This window comes from Chelonoidis abingdonii, chromosome 4 (genome assembly GCF_003597395.2).
Source record: "Chelonoidis abingdonii isolate Lonesome George chromosome 4, CheloAbing_2.0, whole genome shotgun sequence".
NCBI classification, from domain to species: Eukaryota; Metazoa; Chordata; order Testudines; family Testudinidae; genus Chelonoidis; species Chelonoidis abingdonii.
Genome location: NC_133772.1, coordinates 80,780,756 through 80,801,720, shown reverse-complemented (window position 1 = coordinate 80,801,720; position 20,965 = coordinate 80,780,756). Strand labels below are relative to the sequence as shown.

General features: G+C 40.5%; 1 protein-coding gene across 6 annotated transcripts in view; it reads right to left on the bottom strand.

Annotated features, from left to right (window-relative positions):
• The window catches only part of FUT8 (fucosyltransferase 8), a 235,515-nt gene that overhangs the window by 64,740 nt on the left and 149,810 nt on the right, over nt 1-20,965 (bottom strand). For 5 of the 6 annotated variants that reach the window (XM_075065316.1, XM_075065318.1, XM_032776067.2 and 2 more), the window contains 2 exons: nt 4,343-4,458; nt 4,059-4,224 (listed from right to left, as the gene is read on the bottom strand). In XM_075065316.1, coding sequence (XP_074921417.1) covers nt 4,059-4,224; nt 4,343-4,458 — 282 coding nt within the window. The remainder of the gene's footprint in view (nt 1-4,058; nt 4,225-4,342; nt 4,459-20,965) is intronic. The other variant, XM_075065317.1, reaches the window with a different exon arrangement.

Here is a 20,965-nt window from a genome sequence, read left to right as displayed (position 1 = left end):
TTTCATTAATGATCTGGATAATGGACGGATTGCACCCTCATCAAGTTCACGGATGACACTAAGTTAGGGGGAGAGGTAGATGCGCTGGAGAGTAGGCATAGGGTACAGAGGGACCTAGAAAAACTGGAGCATTGGGCCAAAATAAGTCTGATGAGGTTCAACAAGGACAGGTGCAGAGTTCTGCACTTAGTACAGAAGAATCCCATGCACTGCTACAGATTGGGGACTGACTGGCTAAGCGGCAGTTCTTCAGAAAAGGACCTGAGGATTACAGTGGACGAGAAGCTGGATACAAGTCAACAGTGTGCCCTTGTTGCCAGGAAGCCTAAAGGCATATTGGGCTTCATTAGTAGCAGCACTGCCAGCAGATCAAGGGAAGAGATTATTCCCCTCTATTTGGCACTGGTGAGGCCGCATCTGGAGTATTGCGTCCAGTTTTTGGCCTCCCACTACAGAAAGGTTGTGGATGAATTGGAGCAAGTCCAGGGGAGGGCAATGAAAATGATCGGAGGGCTGGGGCACATGACTTATGCGGAGAGGCTGAGGGAACTGGGATTGTTTAGTCTGCAAAAGAGAAGAATGAGAGGGGATTTGATAGCAGCCTTCAACTACCGTAAGGGGGGTTCCAAAGAGGATGGAGCTCGGCTGTTCAAAGTGATGGCAGATGACAGAACAAGGAGCAATGGTCTCAAGTTGCAGTGGGGGAGGCCTAGGTTGGATTTTAGGAAAAACTAGTTCACTAGGAGGGTGGTGAAGCACTGGAATGGGTTACTTAGGGAGGTGGTGGAATCTCCATCCTTAGAAGTTTTTAAGGCCTGGCTTTGACACAGCCCTGGCAGGGATGATTTAGTTGGGGTTGGTCCTGCTTTGAGCAGGGGGTTGGACTAGATGACCTCCTGAGGTCTCTTCCAGGCAATTCATAGAAGATTAGGGTTAGAATGCCTTGCTTTCTGTCTGGGTCTCTTTTACAAAAGCTTGACCACATTACAAAAAGCAGAGCTCAGCACCACTGATTGGAGTGGAAAACTCCCCGTCAGTGCTCTGCACTTTGGGGTAATTGGATGGGTATTTTGGAGGCCTGGCTGCCCTGCTGCACCTCTGATGGAATGATCAGAATCAGCACTTCTGTGTGCATCACCTGTACAGACGCCCAGCAGTGTTCAGAAGAATTAGCCTTGGATTTGAGGATTTCTCCTTCAACTCATTGTGAGGCAAGCTTGGGTTAGACATCTGGGACTCTTCTTGGAGAGCCTAAATAATGACTTAGAGGCATTCCCCATGATTCTTGAGTGTATTGGATGACATCTTCAGACAAATTTCAAATTCATGGATGTCATAGGAGGCTTCCAGGCACAGTACATACTGCATATGGTATTCTGCACTGAACATTGTTATGCCACAAGATTGTGACTTGAAGCCAGAGACCATCCTCCTTCAAATGGCATTTGGAATGGAAACATGAGAAACTGCTGAATAAACTGGACGCACAGAAGAAACCAGAAAATATGTGGAAGCGCTGAACATCAGTATGTATTGAAAGATATGTGCCAAGCTGTTACAGTTTTTAATCAAGGTTCTGGAAACTCAAGCTTCTCTTTTGGTGTCTATAATTTCACCAGAAATGCTCAATAAAAATGTAGTTAGTCTTTCTAATCTATATAATTTACAATCACAGGGCATGACTGCAGTTACCTTTAATCATGCTAGCTTGGTTCATGGAACAGTGAAGCTGCAGAAGGGCAAACTTCAGTGTGGGCTATACCCACCTAGACCTGGGTAATTACTCGCAAAGCTAGTCCATGTCAATGCTTACACTGCACAGATGTAATACACTTAAACATGTGTAAGGCATTTTCCTTAGTACCACACAACATTCTATCAAAAAGTTAGTGCTAAACAACCTCAATAAAGCCCACGTTAAATTGTTTAAGGGCTGGCCAACTGACTGATCTCAAGAAGTAGTTATTAATGGGGAATCATCATTAACTGGTGATTTTCTAGTGGGGGTCTGCAGAGTTGGTAGTAGTCCCAGCACTATTTAACCTTTTTATTAAAGATCTGAAAATAACTGCTGATAAAATTTGCAGATGACAGAAACTGGTTGAGAGTTAAATAACAATGAGGACCTGGCAGTCACACAGGACAATCTGGACTGCTGTTAAACTGAGCCCATTCACACAAAACGCACATCAGGATAATTAAATTCAAAGTTATACATCTAGGAAGAAGGAATGCAGGCCATACAAGAAGAATGGAGGAATTACATCCTGGAAAGCAGTGACTCTGAAAAGCATTTTGGAGTCATAGTAGACAAGCAACTCAACATGAGTTTCCAGTGGGATGCTGTGGCAAAAAGGCATAATGTGGTCTTGGAATGTATAAACGAGAAGTAGTTAGTAGGAATAGAGATCTACCTCTATATATGGTATTGGTGAGACTGTTACTGGAAAACTGTATCATCCAGCTTGCGTGCAGAAAAGAACCACAAAATTATCTGAGGGCTGGAGCTCAATGTGCTTAATTTAGGAAAAAGAAGATTCTGAGTTGACTTGATTAACATATAAGTACCTTCACAGGAAGAAAATACTGGTTATGAAGGACTCTTTATCTGTTGGAAAAAGACCTAACAAGAACCAATGGCAGGAAACTGAAGCCAGACAAATCAAAATTAGAAATAAGGCACATTTTTTTTAAAATGAGGGAGAGATTAACCAAGGGAAGGGCTGGATTCTCCATTTCTTCATGTCTTCAGTATAAGACTGGATGCCTTCCTGAAAGATGTGCTTTAGCCAAATACAAATTATGCTTTAGTCAAATACAATTTAATGGGCTCAATGAAGAAAAAATTTGGCAAAATTTGATGTCCCACAAGACACAGAAGGTAAGACTAGTTGATCTAATGGTCCCTTGCCTTAAACTGTATGCATCTATAAACTGCTGGCTCTGAAGGATCAAATTAAAAAAATTAGTAGACTATATCTCTTTCCGCTCTCGTAATACTTTAAATTCATACTATTTTTATCTGAAAAATTCAGCATAATCATGATTGCTAAAACGAATGTCAAAGAAAAGATAATTCTTTCTAGGTATTCCTGTAAGACCAGATAATTTTTCAGAACTCCTTTTAACACTGCTATTGATGTTAACATGTGAGGATCTCTTAGTTTAGTTTAAAAAAGAGGGGTTGGGAGGACTTCACAGTGGTAAGTTGTGTTAACAAAACAATTTTTCTTTTATTGTTCACTAATGAGACAGTAATTGCAACCAGAATCCTACTGGGAACATAAGCTTTTAAATATAATAGGCCTAAGGACAGTTTTCACTGTATTTATAATGATTCTTGGATTCATTTTGTTCTGCATGAACACACTAGCACTAATATGTTTTCATTTCACATGAAACACAAATTTCAGATTAAAGACACTTTTAGTAATGGGAAAGGCTTAGAATCAGCTTCAACTGCAAACACAATTCAGGTTTCTCTGTACAGCACTGTGATGGCAATGCAATTAAAGGAAAGTTACATTTTTATTTTAAATGTTCTGTTAACCTTTAATTAGGAGGAGAAATATAGCCATTTAAGAAAAAGCTAAGACCTGAAATTATCAGGACATCTTCTCGTCTTAATGTAGTTCCAGTTATACTGTATGCTGATGAACAATATTCATTTCATTCTAAAATACTGAAAAAAAAGGTATCTTAAATTAAATGTTTTATGTGTTTTGTTAGGTGTCATAGAGAGAGAGAGAGAAAAGTAACTACGAGTAGGCAGCCATAATAAACGATGATAGGTTTCTCACTGATACATTAAAAATACACATAAAAATATCCAAGCAGAGAGTTTCCATCTTCTGTTTAAGACTTAATGGACAAAACAGAAGGTTTACTCAATGACCCCTAACATACAAATATAATTTGATGCCCATGTCCCAGTCATGACATTTTAATCCAGACAGTAGCAATTCCCGTTTTGCAAGGAATCTAATTAATGTCCCAGTACCTTAATTAGTTTGTAGTCTTTAATACAATAAAAATGTAGTAGCAACTAGCACTAGTACCTTTCCTGGTGACCCAGATCAGATAGAAATTCATCAACATGTCTTCGGAGTTCACTTCCTTCCAAATTTTTCAACTTCTTCAATTCACTCTGAAGAAAAAACCAAAGTTCCTTGGCTCCATTTTCAATCCTTCTTCTCAATATTTCATGGTCTTTCCCCATGCCTGCTATTAAAAAGCATAAACATGTCAGCATTTCCAATAAAGTGGTATATGACGAAACTGAAACATTTGTGATATGGTATATATGAGTTTAAGAAGAAAAAGAAAACATCTCTCTACCAACCATCTCCTGTTTGCTTCTTATAGCTTTCTATCTGTTCTTTGGCCTTTAAAAGCTGCTCTTCTAAAGCACGTACCCTTCCTGCAGCTGGCCCCTGATCAATGGGACCATCCGGAATCCTAGAGCACAGGGAAGAAATTAAAGCAATAATTAGGTTTATAAATTATGTAATATTTGCTTACTTCACTAAAAGTAGTTACTGATAACACTTCAGATACTGTAACACATATAGAACCAACAAAACTCCAACAGAAACTTCTTCCCAGGTCAGCAATAATTTATACAAACAAGATTACAGTTCATTAACTAAAAGGAAAATTTCAGTGTAACACAATATACTCTAATTATCACAACTATATTAGGATAACTTAAGATCTCATAGCAGCTAAGGTAACCAGTGGTGGTTTCTGGGCAGATATCTGTATCAAGAACAAACTTTAGAGACGGCTATTAGGTTAGTCTTGGGAGACAAGGGTGGGAGGACAAATGAAACGTAATTCCTTCTCATGAACTCAATGACTTGAGGTTAGGGCATGCTTTTCCAAGATAATAAAACTATTTCTGATGATCTGTCGTTCTTCAGCAATTACAGTTTCAGATTATTCTGGGAAAGTATACTCTGCAGCCAACACCCACTGTCTGGCCTGTTAAGATGTTATCTTTATAGCAATCTTTTGTCCTCAACTATCTTTACAGTGGCTCTTAAAAACTTTTTCTTCCCTGCCTTCATTTAGGAGATGGGTACAGAACAATAATGTAGAACTAAAGTGATAAGTTAAGGCAACAAGAGCTACATTGCCAATCTTGGGCAAAAAGGCACCTGCTGGAATGTGGAGGAAAATGGTATTGGTAGTCTGAAGATAAATGGTGTAAAACAGCGAGTCCTGAGCTTCGATAGCGCTGTCCAATGCTAGAACTACCCTCAGGAGTGAAACTTCTAGTCCCGAGATTTCTGTCAGTCTCTGTGACACAGAGGTCCATGGTGGTTCACCACTTTGTGACAACAACTCCTGTCAGACCTGACATAATCACTACACTTAACACACCATTGTCATGGTATATACCCAAAAGGTGGTATCTAATATATCACTGGAAAACTAATGACTCACTAATCATCATTAATATTCTTGCATAATATACGTATGGAGTAGGTTTGAAGAGTTTTAGGAATTGTGTTCTTAAAATATGTTTGGAAAGCAATACATAAGCACAGTCTGCCTTAGACAAAGAAATGTGTATTTGTTTGTCTGACCAGCCTGGTCATCAGGCAGAGACAAAGAAGATACATTTACATAAAAAGTAAACAAAGCCATGAATCTAGCGAGTGGGGGAGATAGCCTCCTGCAGCGGTCTGAACCTCAAATGATAAGCAATGGAATTAACTTATTGCATACAATACTGCTGTATTATAAAAGTGTATCAAGTAAAGTATTTTATGGAAGCCTGTAACACACTGGTGATGAATATCATTGTGAAGTGTATGAATTAACACTATGTGAAGAATTATGGATACTCACTAATATTATGCTTTAAGGTCTGTGACCAAACAAACACAGGGAGAGACAGATTTTTCCCCAGCCCCAAAGGTAGCATTGTGGAATCAAAACAATAGAAGCCTTATTTACATACAAATCGGCAGAGGGGTGAGAAACACACAGGCAGGGAAGAACAGCATGAAGTTATCCTGCTTCTTGAAGCAGGGTTAATGAACTCAGAGATATAAGGGGATACATAGAGCCATTTGGGCATCTTTCACTTAGGAAGACTAAGGAAACTAGCACCTTATACTTCTATGGAAGGACCTGACTCAGAGAAATCATCCCTGTCTGGAAAAAAGAAAGACTGGTAAGGAATCTACATTGAACCAAGACTGTAGCTTTTTAAGACTTAGCCACTAGAAAGCATATTTTAATTTTACTTGCTTGTAACCATTTTGGTCTTTATCCCTTGTACCTGAACTCACTTAAAAACTCTTTTTGTTAGTGAACTTAATTTATTTTTAATGTAAACCAAACCAGTGCTCTGTTTGAACTGAAAGCATTGTTAACTCCAGCTGAAGTAATAAACAATGCTTTTGTCTCTTCAAAGGCGCAACCAACATTTTCATTTGTCTGAGTGTTCCAGGAGAGGGCTGGGCACTTCAGGGCAGCCAGTTTTGCGGACATCTGGAGTAGGAGTGGAGTCACTTTGCAAGTAGTAACCAAGGCTGATGGAGACCAGGTTGTTTGGGTCAGAGTGCTGAATCAGAGCTGCACAGCACACAGACATTCAGGGAACTGCATGCTTGTCTGCCGGATATTGGTATGCAGGCTGTGAGCCACAGCAGCAAAGCTAGGATTACAAGGCAGGTGATGACAACTCCTTACTGGTCTGCGTTGAACCCCAAAACATCAGTCTCACAATAGGAAGGCTGATAGCATACAGAACACCAAAATATATCTTCTTCATTGCAACAACAACTAGCTGCACAGTCACCTCTAATGAATTGATAAAATCAAGAAAGGCCAAATCAGTCCGAATACTGACTCTATAATCTCAGCGAGTGATTTCAACAAAATATTGGATCTAAACTTTAATTTAAATATAAATTAGCTCTAGACAAGCCATCATCAGAAGTATGCATTCATTATACTGGATAAAGCAATATATAACAACATCAGTGTTGCAGAACAAGGCTACGCAGAGCTCTTGCTCTGAAATTCATAAAAAGATATTCAATAAACAGGGCCGGCTCCAGGTTTTCTGCTGCCCCAAGTGGCAAAAAACCTCCAAAAAACAAACAAAATAGCCGCGGCAGCGCAATCGTGCCACTTCACTCTTTGGCGGCAATTTGGTGGCAGGTCCTTTGCTCCGAGAGGGACTGAGGGACCCGCAGCCGAATTGCCGCCAAAGACCAGGCCGCACCACCCCAACAGCAGACGGAAGGCCGCCCCTTGTTATTGGCCTCCCCAAGCACCTGCTTCTTTAGCTGGTGCCTGGAGCCAGCCCTGTCAATAAATAATTCTTTAGTCCAAAAAATCCTTCAAAAAAACTTCTCGAGATGCAGTTGGAACAACAGAAATATGAATTATTAAATCCTTCTTTATTGTACACATGTACAAAGGTTCGGAGTAGAAATGGCAGGGTATTCACCTGGGGCAATAGCATCAGCACATTCCCTTGAACCATCCAGTTAAGCGTACAATGGCTGCACAGGAACCCTCCCACTATTTTTTTCTTTCTTGGGACGTGTGCACTATAATCCTTCCAAACTGCACATCTACGCAAGCAAAGACGCGAACGTGTTCTTAAATGCCATTCACAATTTGGGTCCCTCAAAGATTCAGTGGCTGCCATGCACTCCCTTGGGTAAAAACTGACCAATTGAGATCATTTTGGCCAACATCATAGCAATAGTCTGATCTCTAGCTCTGGGGGAAGGGGCGGGGGGGGGGTAAGTGCCATCTAGAACTTTTTTGGGCAATGGCTATTTTTTCAGGTCTTACAAACCCCTGACTCAAATGAGTCTAAATTTGGGTCACTAAATACCCACCACTCCCATTACATAAAGCAAATTTCAATGAAATCTATGCAAGCATGCACATTTTAGAGCTTTTATAAGCATCATCCTTTAAATAGGAAAGATAGAGAGAAAGCACTCCTCTACACATCCATCTGCAGCATTGGGATCTCTCAAAGGTGTGAAGTGGCCCATTCATCTCAATGTGATGTTCTCAGATGAGAACACCTCATGGAGATGAATACAATCTGAAATAAAGTTGGAACAAGTGAATTGCTCCATTTACCTCAGTGGGTGTTGTCATCCCCCTCCTGCTTTACAACTTGTGATATGCATAAAGTACTCCTGATCTTATCTCCCCACCCAAAGGGGTAGGACTTCCCCAGATCTTGGCTCACATGGGCGGCAGGTGGAGGGCCTCAGCCCTTCCCACAAGGGCAACACCCCCACAAAAACCCACTTCACAACAACGGGGTGTGGGTGATTCAACTCCTATAGATAGTCATGAGCCCCCAGATCCTAGAACATACAGCAGAGAGAGGTGCTCAGACACGCCCAGAGTGCCACAGCTTCCCATATGCCAGCTCATATGAGGGGAGCACCAAGTGGGTTCAGAACCCCAAAAGGAGCAAGTGCCCCCCCCCAAGACCTGGGCGCACACACAGAGGAGGTAAGATGTGACGCTGAAACGTGCCCCTTCCCCTATTTTCCTCCAGTTCCACTGTCCCATCCCTCTACCCCCAAGCTCCCACACCTCCCCCACCTGAGCCTTCAACCTCTCTCCCCTCCCCTACCACCTCTTCCCCGTGATCCTCCTCCCCTCGCTGCAGCCTCAAATTCCTCTCTCCCTATACCCTCACTCCTCCATCCACAAAAACGCCTCCCCTCTCAGGAAGTATTCACATGTCTAATTTGCCTCCCAAAGACTTGGATTATGTTCTCCCCAAAATAAATCTGTCACCCATGACTCAAATTGCAACGGTTCCAGCCACTCAGTACAGAACTACTTCTATTTTAGGTGGGGGCTTGTGATTAATTTATCCTTAAATTATGCTAATTGAAGGGCGAGTTCTCAATCTCAAAGAGGTCAAAGAGGTGATTCATCCAGTCATTTTATCTCGAAGTTTAACAGTACATGGCAGCAGGAACAAAGGTTTTTGGGGTCCTGTAATTTAGGAACTCCTTAGTAAAATGATCCCAGATTTGGATCACTAATACTACCCCAAACTCCCATGCAACACACCACATTTCTAAAGCAAGCCAAGTAACCATTTGGATTTTAGATCACTTACAAAAGTCAAGCTTTAAAGTATATAAAACGGCAGGAATGGAAACCCTCTAGCTGTTTTCTCTATTGGCACATGCACACTGTAAAAATGTACATTTTCTTAAATACCGTTCTCAGTTTGAGTTCTTCAAAGATTTAGTGGGTGCAGTGCACTATCCTGGGTAAAACTCGACAGATTGAGACCATTTTGACCTGCATCACATCAGCAGTTTGATCTCCGCAAAACACAAAAAAAAACAGACCTAGACACTTTTTTGGGGAAAAAAATGGCTTGGGGGGGAGGGGGGGCTTATATCTCTACATGACTCCAAATTTGAATCACTAACCCTGGTCAGCACCTTCCTCAGGCATACTAAATTTAAAAGGAATCCAACTAAGCATGCTGATTTTAGAGGATATAGAAAGGTCTACCTTTAGAGTTAGTGTTGTGTCATGACTTCTGTTTATAGTGGTGCTACCAGGCCACTGAAATGTATAAAATATTTATATTTAACATATATAAATAGTTGAGGATGGGGGAGTTTTGTGAAATGTTGTGAGGTATGCCTACCCTATGGCACCTCCTGCTGAGCTATGTGGCACTGCATGCACTTCCTTAGTTTCCCTTCTCTCAGGGTCCCTTAAATCCGAACAGATGTAAGATTAAATTCCATGATATGGTTCTACTTTAATTAAATTCAAAATAAACTTGAAATAAAATCTTTCCCCTTCGTTTGAGGGGTTGCAAAGTCCTCCTCCTTGGTGTGTGTGGTTCTCAACTCTGGGAGTTCCTCTCCCTCGGGAGAGCTTCTTTCTCTCTGACCACGTGCCTGTAACCGAGGGCTTGTTTACACTACAAAATTAAGTCAACGTTATCTAATTCAACCTCGAGCCCCCTAATTAATTAAACCATAATCCCACAAGCATGGAGCCCGCTCAGCTGTGTATTCTTGCTGTGAGCATGTCAAACACCTTGTGTTTTCTCCTGCAGTATCTCCAGAGCCAAAGTAGGGGCCACCACATAGAACATAGCCATGTCCTGCAAGCAGCCCTGCTGCAAGCCATTGGGAAAAAAAACCAAAATAGTTCACAGTTGCTGATGGCAGTCACAGAGCAGTTGCAGTCTGTTGAGTGCCATTTCTAGTCCCGTGAAACAAGCACTGACTGGTGAGACTGCATCGTTTTGCAGGTATGGGATGATGAGCAGGGGCTGCAGAACTTTTGAATGCAGAAGGCCACCTTCCAGGAACTTTGTGCAGAGCTTCCCCTGCCCTGCAGTTCAGCAACACAAAAATGAGAGCTGCTCTGACAGTGGAGAAATGTGTGGTGATCACTACATCTCTACCCCGATATAACACAACCTGATATAACACAAATTCAGATATAACACGGTAAAGCAGTGCTCCGGGGAGGCACAGCTGCGCACTCTGGTGGATTAAAGCAAGTTCGATATAACGTGGTTTCACTTATAACACGGTAAGATTTTTTGGCTCCTGAGGACAGCATTATATCGAGGTAGAGGTGTATTTGGAAGTTTGCAATGCCAGACAATTATCCATCAGTGGGGAATCAATTTGGAGTAGGTAATTCAACTGTGGGAGCTGCTGTGCTCCAAGTATGCAGGGCCAATAATCGACTTCTGCTATGAAGGGTAGCAAAATTAACATTGACGATGTTGAGATGTCTACAATTATCCTGGGGGACCCAGTCTACCCCTTGCTTCCATGGTTCATGAAGCCATATACCAGCCATCTGGACAGCAGTGAGGAACGGTTCAATTATAGGCTCAGTAAGTGCAGAATGGTGGTTGAAGTGTCTTTGGTCATTTGAAAGGGTCCTGGAGAAGTCTACTAACAAGGTTGGACCTTAGTGAGAACATCCCCATGGTTATAATTGCCTGCTGTGTGCTCCATATCTGTGAAAAAAGGAGGGAAAATTTTCTGCAGGGGTGGACAGTTAAGACAGATCGCATGGCAGCCATGTTTGAGCCGCCAGACACCAGGGCAATATGAAGAGCATAGCAAGGGTTATTGCATATCCATGAGGCTTTGAAAAGCCGCTTCAATGAGTCACAGCAATGTAAGCTGCTTGTCTGCAATGGGCTTTCCCAAACTTTAACTTAGCTTGTATCACTGTCCCTGTAAAGCTGACCCCCCCACCCAAGCCCACTGCTTCTACTCAGTAAAGAACATTTATTTCTCGAATCCATTTACTTTATTTAAAAAACACAAGTGAAGAGGGAGAACAGAATGAAAAGGTAACCTTAGTTAAAAAGGGTTGTAAAGTTAGAACAGGAGAAATATTTTCAGCTGTGTAATATAACTGCATTGCAGACCATCAAAGTTCTGTGAATGGGCACCTTCTGTTCCTTGTACCCTTCCCTCCCCCCAAGTTAAGTGAAAGGGATAATAGACTTTTCATCCATGCCTCAGGGAACGCTTGGGGGAGGGCAATTCTGCACCAGGTAGTGTTGTTCTTTCCTCTAATTTTGTCTCCTCTGAATCTGTTACCTCATCAAACTTGGAATTGCTTTTTTCTCCCCATTTCTCAAAATTAGGAAAGAGATTCCTTTCCTCAACAGCACAGCCAGCCCGTAAGTGACTTCCACAGATACATCTGGTGAACTGCATGTGAGACACAGTGGCAGCTCACCAGTGAGATGTTTATCTTTGAAAACTCATGGCAATTGGGGAAGGTCCCAGATGACTGGAAAAAGGCTAATGTAGTGCCCATCTTTAAAAAAGGGAAGGAAGAGGATCCGGGGAACTACAGGCAAGACAGTTTCACCTCAGTCTCTGGAAAAATCATGGAGCAGTTCCTCAAGGAATCAATTCTGCAGCACTTAGAGGAGACGAAAGTGATCAAGAACAGTCAGCATGGATTCACCAAGGGCAAGTCATGCCTGACTAACCTAATTACCTTCTACAAAGAGGTAACTGGCTCTGTGGATGAGGGGAAAGCAGTGGACACGTTATTCCTCGACTACAGCAAAGCTTTTGATATGGTCTCCCACAGTATTCTTGCCAGCAAGTTAAAGAAGCATGGGCTGGATGAATGGACTATAAGGTGAATAAAAAGCCGGCTAGATCGTCAGGGTCAATGGGTAGTGATCAATGGCTCCACGTCTAGTTGGCAGCCGGTATCAAGCGGAGTGCCCCAAGGGTCAGTCCTGGGGCCAGTTTTGTTCAATATCTTTGTTAATGATCTGGAGGATGGCATGGACTTCACCCTCAACAAGTTTGCAGATGACACTACACGGAGGGTGGTAGATACTCTGGGAGGGTAGGGATATGGATACCAGAGGGACCTAGACAAAATTAAAGAATTGGGCCAAAAAAAAATCTGATGAGTTCAAACAAGGACAAGTGCAGAGTCCTCACTTAGGACAAACCGAACCAGGCACTGCTACGACTAGGAACCTGAATGGCAGGCAGCATGTTTCCTGCGAAAAGGACCTAGAGTACAGGGGACGAGAAGCTGATATGAGTCAACAGTGTGCCCTTGTTGCCAAGAAGGTAATGGCATTTTGGGCTGTGTAAAGGGGCATTGCAGCAGATCAAGAGACGGATCAATTCCCCTATTGACATTGGTGATGCCCTCATTTGAGTACTGTGTCCAGTTTTGGGCCCAACTATCAAGAAGGATGTGGAAAAATGGAAAGAGTCGCAGCGAGGGCAACAAAAATGAATATGGGGCTGGAGCATACGGACTTATGAGGAGAGCTGAGGAACTGGGATTGTTTAGTATGCAAAAAGAAGCAATGAAGAGGGATGTGATAGCTGTTCAAGCTATTGAAGGGGGGTTCCGAAAAGAAGATGGATCTAGACTGTTGAGTGGACAGAGGACAGAACAAGTAGTAATGGTTCAAGTGACAGTGGGGAAGGTTTAGGTGGATATTTGGAAAGAACTTTTTCTCTAGAGGGTGGTGAAGCAAGGAATCCGTTACCTAGGGAGGTGGCGGAATCTCCTTCCTTAGAGGTTAATGATCAGGCTTGAAAAGTCTGGCTGGGGCTGATTTAGTTGGGGATTGGTCCTGCTTTGAGCAGGGGGTTGGACTAGATGACCTCCTGAGGTCCCTTCCAACCCTGATATTCTGTCTTTGCACAAAACAGCTTCCACATATGCCTGGTAACACTACTACAAGCTCCATCAGATAATTTGGACTATAAATACTATATGTTGAGTACATATTTATATAAATTTTCTTTAACAGTTCCACTTGCTTGAAATTTTCTAGCTGAAGTTAATTTTAGAGGTTATCACCTAAACTATGACACAGCCTTAACAGATGAACATGTCAATATAGCTCCAGTACAGTATACCTTTTCACCTATTAGTTTTTTTAATCTTTATCAGTATGATAATATAATAAACTAAAGGGACAAATTAAAAAATAAATAAGAAAGCCACAAACCTCTTGACATATGCTTGATGTACCATGTGGGTATTTTTTTTCTGGTACAAAATAAACTGTTTTACATATGCTGTTTCCTGTCAGCTCATAGTAAACAGAAACCATTTTTTCAATATGAAACCATGGCAACTTAAAATATTTCAGTCAGATTTTAAACAACTAACAGCTCTCACAGATTCTCCATAATTATGTTTAATTGATATTTTGTTTAGTGGTAAAATTGCACATGCAAGCGACCATGCAAGCAGAAAAAAAAAGTATTTTGTTCAAAACATCCATTTTATTACAAAACCATTTTCACAATCTCCAGGTGACACAGATGGATGTCAGTAAAGGGAACCAAACAAAAAGTGTAATCATAGAGAGATCAAGTTTAGCTGTGGAGCACTGGTATGACATATACAATAGGTTCAAAATTTCTACATAGTAGGTATTAACACTGGAGCCCAAATTTAACTGAAGGAAAAGAAACTGACAAACAACAGAGACAAATAAAGCTTTTGCCTAGGATATTTTTTTTTTTTAAAAGAAGTAAGACCACCAACTCTATGAATCATAAAGAGATCTCAGAGATACATAAGATTACCTCAAAAATCCTAGAACAAAAGTAAATTCTGAATAAACTATTCCAAGTTCCTCTGGTTTTAAAGAAAATTTTGCAGTGGAGCAGAATATTCCAGGTTGTATAATCTCACTTTTAAACAAAATACGGATATTAACCAATTTGATTTATTTATTTTTGCATATCAGACTTCCCTAGGGAAAAAAGGTTTAAGTGCCTATAGCATTAATTTTCTCTCAGCTTCTGGGTACTTTAACAGGTTACAATGAAATTCTCTCTGCAAAGAAATGTGAGAAAGTTCCTAAAAGCAATCTGTTGAATCTGTTGATTCTTTTTATTTGGCTCTTTCTCAGCTACTTGCATGGAGTTGGAAAGTCTAATAACTGACTTCACCAACATTAGGATTTGTTTTTCTTTGATACTTTCCTTTAATTCAATGGTTTTTATAATGGAAAGGAAACAATATCTAGTTACTGAGATAAGAGGACAACTGGCCGCAGCAAAAAAGCATAAAGAATACAAACTGTAACTTTACTCTTCTACAAGATCAACCTTAGAAAGAGGACAGTACCAATGAGACAAACCTCAGGTAACTAAAACCAGAAGGGAAATATTAAAGGTGACCTGCAAACAAATATAGGGGGCTTCACCCCAGCTGATGTAAATCAGCACAGGGCTACTGATTTAAATGGATCTATATCGCTTTTTGCCAGCTGAAGATCTAGCCCTTAGCTTTTAGAATTATATGCTGAATCAGTAATGTTTATCCTATAACAATCGAAAAACTCCTCCCCAACCCCTCATTTTACACACACTTGCTCTCTGTGATAGCCCAATGCCACATCCAACTTCATACCGGAGCCACCTACAGGGATATAATAGAACAAACATTTTAAAATTATATTAATTTCCTTTGTTTCTCTTTAAAAATATCCTTGTAGCAAAAGAGCCTTTGTTATGTATATAGCACTAAGCTCTATAAGTCAAGCCCTCACTGAGCAGTTGAGGAGGGAACCACAATGAGCTGTTTGAAGCTCATTGATTCTGAAACTTGTTCTTTGGCAGCCTCAGCCCAAAGTTTAAGGTACGCACAGGTCTCTCCCTCAAATTAGAAACCTTTCTGTCCTTTATTAACAAATGTTTAGAGCTACTTGAATTATGTCTAATATTGCTGATGTTTGTAATAGGTTTGATTTTATTTTAGCCTTTTCCCTCCCTTTCTCAAATAAGAACATAAGAACGGCCGTACTGGGTCAAACCAAAGGCCCATCCAGCCCAGTATCCTGTCTACTGACAGTAGCCAATGCCAGGTGCCCCAGAGGGAGTAAACCTAACAGGCAATGATCAAGTGATCTCTCTACTGCCATCCATCTCCACTCTCTGACAAAAATTGGCTAGGGACACCATTCCTTACCCATCCTGGCTAATAGCCATTAATGGACTTAACCTCGTGATGAATTTATCAGTTTTCTCTTTTAAACACGTATGTCCTAGCGCTTCAACACTCCTCAGGCAAGGAAGTTCCACAAGTTTGATGTGCGCTGTGTGAAGGAAGAACTTCCTTTATTTGTTTAAACCTGCCTGTACCATTAATTCATTTGGTGGCCCCGTAGTTCTAATGGGAATACAAGGTAATAACTTTTTTTCCTTATTCACTTTCTCCACATTCACTCAGTTCTATACACCTCTATCTACTCCCCTTTTCCTCTGGTTCCAAGCCTGGAAGTCCCTAGCTCCTAACTCTCCTTCATATGGGACGCGTTCAAACCCTAAATCATTTTAGTTGCCCTTTCTGAACCGTTTCTATGTTAGCATATGTTTTTTGAGTATGAGGACCACGCTCAAGATCTGTAGCGTATCAAGAGTGGGTGACCATCTTATATAGGCAATAAATATTTGTTCATATTCTCTATCCCTTTTAATGATTCCCAACATCCTGTTGCTTTTTTGACTGCTGGTTGCACACTGAGTGGCATCTTCAGAGAACTTATCTATGACGACTCCAAGATCTTTCTTGCCTGATTAGTTGTGTAGCTAAATTAGCCCTATCGTATTGTTATGTATAGTTGAGTGTTATTTTTCCCAACGCTGCATTACTTGTTACATTTATCCACGATTAAATTTCATTTGCTATTTTTGATCACTAAATTTGTTGAATCTTTTGAAGTTCTTCCACAGTCTGCTTTGGTCTTAACTACTTGAGGCAGTTTTAGTGTCATCTGCAACTTTGCCACCTCATTTTTTACCCCTTTCTCCGTAGCTCATTTATGATAAGGTTGTAATAGGATTGGTCTAGGACTATGACCCTTTCAAGACAACCACTAGTACTTCTCCATTGTGAAAATCTTACCATTTTATTTCTTACCCTTTGTTTTCTCTCTTTTAACTAGTTCTTAATTTACATAAGAGCCTTTGGTGAGGGACCTTGTCAAAGGCTTTCTTGGAAATTTATACACTATTGTCCACTGGATCCCCCTTTGTCCACTTGTTGCTGACCCCTTCAAAGAACTCTAATAGATAGTAAGACACGATTTCCTTTACAGAAACCATGTTGAATATTGCCCAACAGTTTATGGTTTTGTTCTTCTATGTGTTTGACAATTTATTCTACTATTTGCGGGTAAGCAAACCATATGGCCGAGATGCCGAACGGGGTATGCAAGCTCTTTTAACTTGTGTGCTCACACTGTCCGGGGTTACTTTGGCCACTGGTCCACGAGGGTCTGCATTTTTAGTTTATTTTAGAATGGAAGCTTCTTAAAATTTTAAAACCTAATTACTTTAATACAACAATAAGTTTGTTTATATATTATAGACTTTATAGAACAGAGATTTTTCTCAAAACGTTAAAATGTATTACTGGCCACACGCCTTAAATTAGACTGTGAATTTAAATGAGACTCAGCGCACCACTTCTGAAGGTTGGCCGGTACCACCTGTACTATTGTTTCAACTAATTTGTCCGGTACTGACATTAGACTTACTGGTCTGTAATTGCCGGGATCGCCTCTAGAGCCCTTTTTAAATATTGGAGTTACATTAGCTATCTTCCAGTCATTGGGTACAGAAGCTGATTTAAAGGACAGGTTACAAACAATAGTTAGTAGTCTCGCAACTTCACATTTGAGTTCTTTCAGAACTCTTGGGTGAATGCCATCTGGTCCTGGTGACTTGTTACTGTTGAGTTTATCAATTAATTCCAAAACCTCCTCATGTGACACCTCAATCTGTGGCAATTTCTCAGTTTTGTCACCTACAAAAAACAGCTCAGGTTTGGGAATCTCCCTAACATTCTCAGCCATGAAAACTGAAGCAAGGAATTCATTTAGTTTCTCCGCAATGACTAGATCATCTATAAGTGCTCATTTTGAATCTCGATTGTCCAAGGGCCCCACTGGTTGTTTAGCAGGCTTCTTGCTTCTGATGTACTTAAACGTTTTATTACCTTTTGAGTTTTTGGCTAGCTATTCTTCAAACTCCTTTTTGGCTTTTCTTATTACATTTTTTCACTTAATTTAGCAGTGTTTATGCTCCTTTCTATTTACCTCACTAGGATTTGACTTCCACTTTTTAAAAGACGTCTTTTTATCTCTCACTGCTTCTTTTAAATATGTTTTTTAAACATGTTCCTACTCCAGTGTAAGAAACAGATTCTTGAGATTAATTTTATCTAAAAGGAACACAGGTTCTACAAGAAACAAACTGAATGTTTTACACATTATAGGAACAACAAGCAATTAAAGTTTCCTCTGAACTAGTACAAAAAACTGATTTTTTTCTCAGCTAGCTACTTAATTTCAGGTGTGCGGAACCTATGAGAGAACTCAACTGTCCTATATGTGTTGCAAGTAACTTGCACATTGTCTTAGACAACGCATGTATTTTGTGAATCAGATATATTGTGTGCCTTGACCACAACATATACTTGGTGGAAAATTCTAGTTATCCATTTTTGTCTGTATATACTTCAAACCATTTTGTGGTCATTACATTGAAATTTTCATATTCTCTCTATTGATCTGATGTATCTCACAGACATTATGCTGTGTTTCCTGTGCTCCTACAATCCTTTGCCTACATTTATTTGATCTAAGTAATTTAAAATGTTGCATGTTGTCTGTGGCAAATGAATATAAATTGTTAAAAATCAAAGATCTTTGGTTCAGGACTGCTGGCTGGAATTAAAAATCATTTGATGAAAAGAACCTCTTGCTGAAAAAAGTAAGCAATGATTTCCCTATACTTAATCATAATGGGATTAGTACTATTAATTTTAATATTAAATATTGAACAAATTACATTTATAACATTTAGCATCATCTTTGGTTAAAATCTGATGGCATCCCATTAAAAGATAATTTTCCACGTATCTCAACCTCACTCGTATTTATAGACCCAACAGAAGAGTCCCTGCCTTGCCAGTTACACAAAGGATGATCTGGCCCTGTATCTCTGTATCTTTAGATTTGGATGATACAGTTGATAGGCTGTATCAGCATCTAGCAGAAGCCAGAATCTGGAACTGTTTAGCTGACAAAGTGAAGAGAGAAAATGTTGGTGACTGGGAAAAACAATTGAAGGAAATGGCAGAGATAGTGGGTGAAATCCTAACCTCATTAAAGTCAGTGGGGCCAGGAATTTACCCAATATCTTTACCTTCATTTTAAGATCAACAGGCCCAGTTAAATTGCACCCAAGAGTATGAAGAGAGTGGGCTGAGGAGCCCTCCTGCACACTGATGTTAATTTTAATAAATCGTTGCATATGAGGGAAATTCTAGAAGTCTAGAAAAGTGCTATTGCCATACTGACATTCAAAAAGGGTAAGCAGGATGACCTGGATATTATAGGCGAGTTTCCCTACGGTTGATGTCAGGGTAAACAATGGAAAAACTGATATATCATTTAGTCAAAGGATGGGAATACAATTAATGCCCATCAACATAGTTTCATGGAAAATACTTCATATGAAATCTCATTTCTGATACAATAAATTTGGTCTGTCTCTGTTTTGCACCTCTTCCCACCAACATTTATCATTGATTGGAACATTCTATAAACTTTTCACTCATTTGTTACAGTTGAGCTCACAATTAGGGTAGCATTTCTAGACCCAGTTATCACAACAAGGCCTATATGGAATACTGATCAAATGTTTCAGAAATCACTGATAAATCAAGAAGTTGCAGGCAGATGGAGTCCAAAATTAGTCCTGGAGCTGGAATCAGACTAAGAATTTAAGAACGGTCATATAGGATCAGACCAAGGTCCATCTAGCCCAGTGTCCTGTCTTCCAACAGTGGCTGACACCAGATGCTTCAGAGGGAGTAAACAGAGCAGTTTTGAGTCATCCAGTCCCAGCTTCTGGAACTCAGACGTTTAGGGACAACCAAAAAAGGAGAGTCAGTCAGTCTTCAAGAGGAGCATGAATAATTATATATGGAGCCCTGCTTGTACCACATTACAAAACTCCTCTATTTGGCACTGAGGATATTAGCATTCATTCCCTACAAAAGGCATCACTGGAACTTTGAAGTACCAATGACAGAACTCAGCTAAGTGACTTAAAGACTTAAATGAGAATATTCTTCATCAGAAGAACCAAAGTACTGACACTTTCTAAAGATCAAACATAAAACTACTATAAAGTGGGTGCACAACTGGTTGAAAAATTGTACTTAAAGAATAGTTGTCAATGGTTTGCTGTCAAACTGGAAGGGTGTATGTGGCTGAGTCCAACAAGGTATGTCTGAGGTCCAGTATCATTCAATATTTTCATTAATGACTTGGATAATGGAGTGGAGAGTATTGTTTATAAAATCTGCAAATGACATCAAGTTGGGAAGGGTTGCAAACACTTTGGAGGACAGGACTAGAACTCAAAAGAAAGTTGATTAATTAGAGGATTCGTCTGAAATCAAAAAGATAAAATTTGGTAAAGACAAGTGCAAAGCTTTACACTTAGGAAAAAAAAATTAGATGCACAAACACAAAATAGAGAGTAACTGGGTAGGCAGAAGTACTGATGAAAAGGGGGATTATGCTGAATCAAAACTTGAGTATGAACCAACAATGTGATACAGTTGTGAAAAAGGCTAACATTCTGGGATGTACTAACAGGAGTCATATCTAAGACATGGGAGGCAATTGTTTTACTCTGCTCAGCACAGGTGAGGCTTCAGGTGGAGTACCATGTTCTGTTTGGGCACCACATTTTAAGAAAGATGTGGACAAATTAGAAAGAGTCCAGAAGAGAGAAACAAAAATTGTAAAAAGGTTTTGAAAATCCAACCTATAAGGAAAGGTTAAAAAAAACAGGCATGTTTGGTCTTGAGCAAAGAAGACTGAGGTGGGACCTGATAACAGTCTTTATATGTTTAGAGTTGTTATAAAAAAGGATGGTGATTAATTGTTCTCCATGTCCACTGAAGGTAGGACAAGAGGCAATGGGCTTAATCTGCAAGCAATCAGAGATTAAGGTTAGGTATTAGGAAAAACTTTCTAGCTATAAGGATAGCCAAGCACCGGAATAGACTACGGTCAGGTCCCATGGGTCTTGAATGTGGGTCTGTGGGGGTGCTGGGAGCCATCATACTCCAATCGTCCAACTCCTGCTCAAACAGCAGCTGGGACCGGGGTCCATGAAGCCCAGCTGGGGTCTATGCTCTGATTGAGAGAGAGTCTGCTTGGGCCACAGCCCCTATTTAAGCCAGAGGAGAAAACAGAAAGTTGTCTGTACAAATGTGCTCTGCTCTGCTGGTCTGCTGTTTACCTGTTCCTGTCATCTGATCCCTGACCCCCTGGTATTTTGACTTAGCCCGACTCTTGGTAACTGACGCTTGAGCCCTGCCCTCTGGTTTATCTCTAAAATCTGACCTCCTGGTA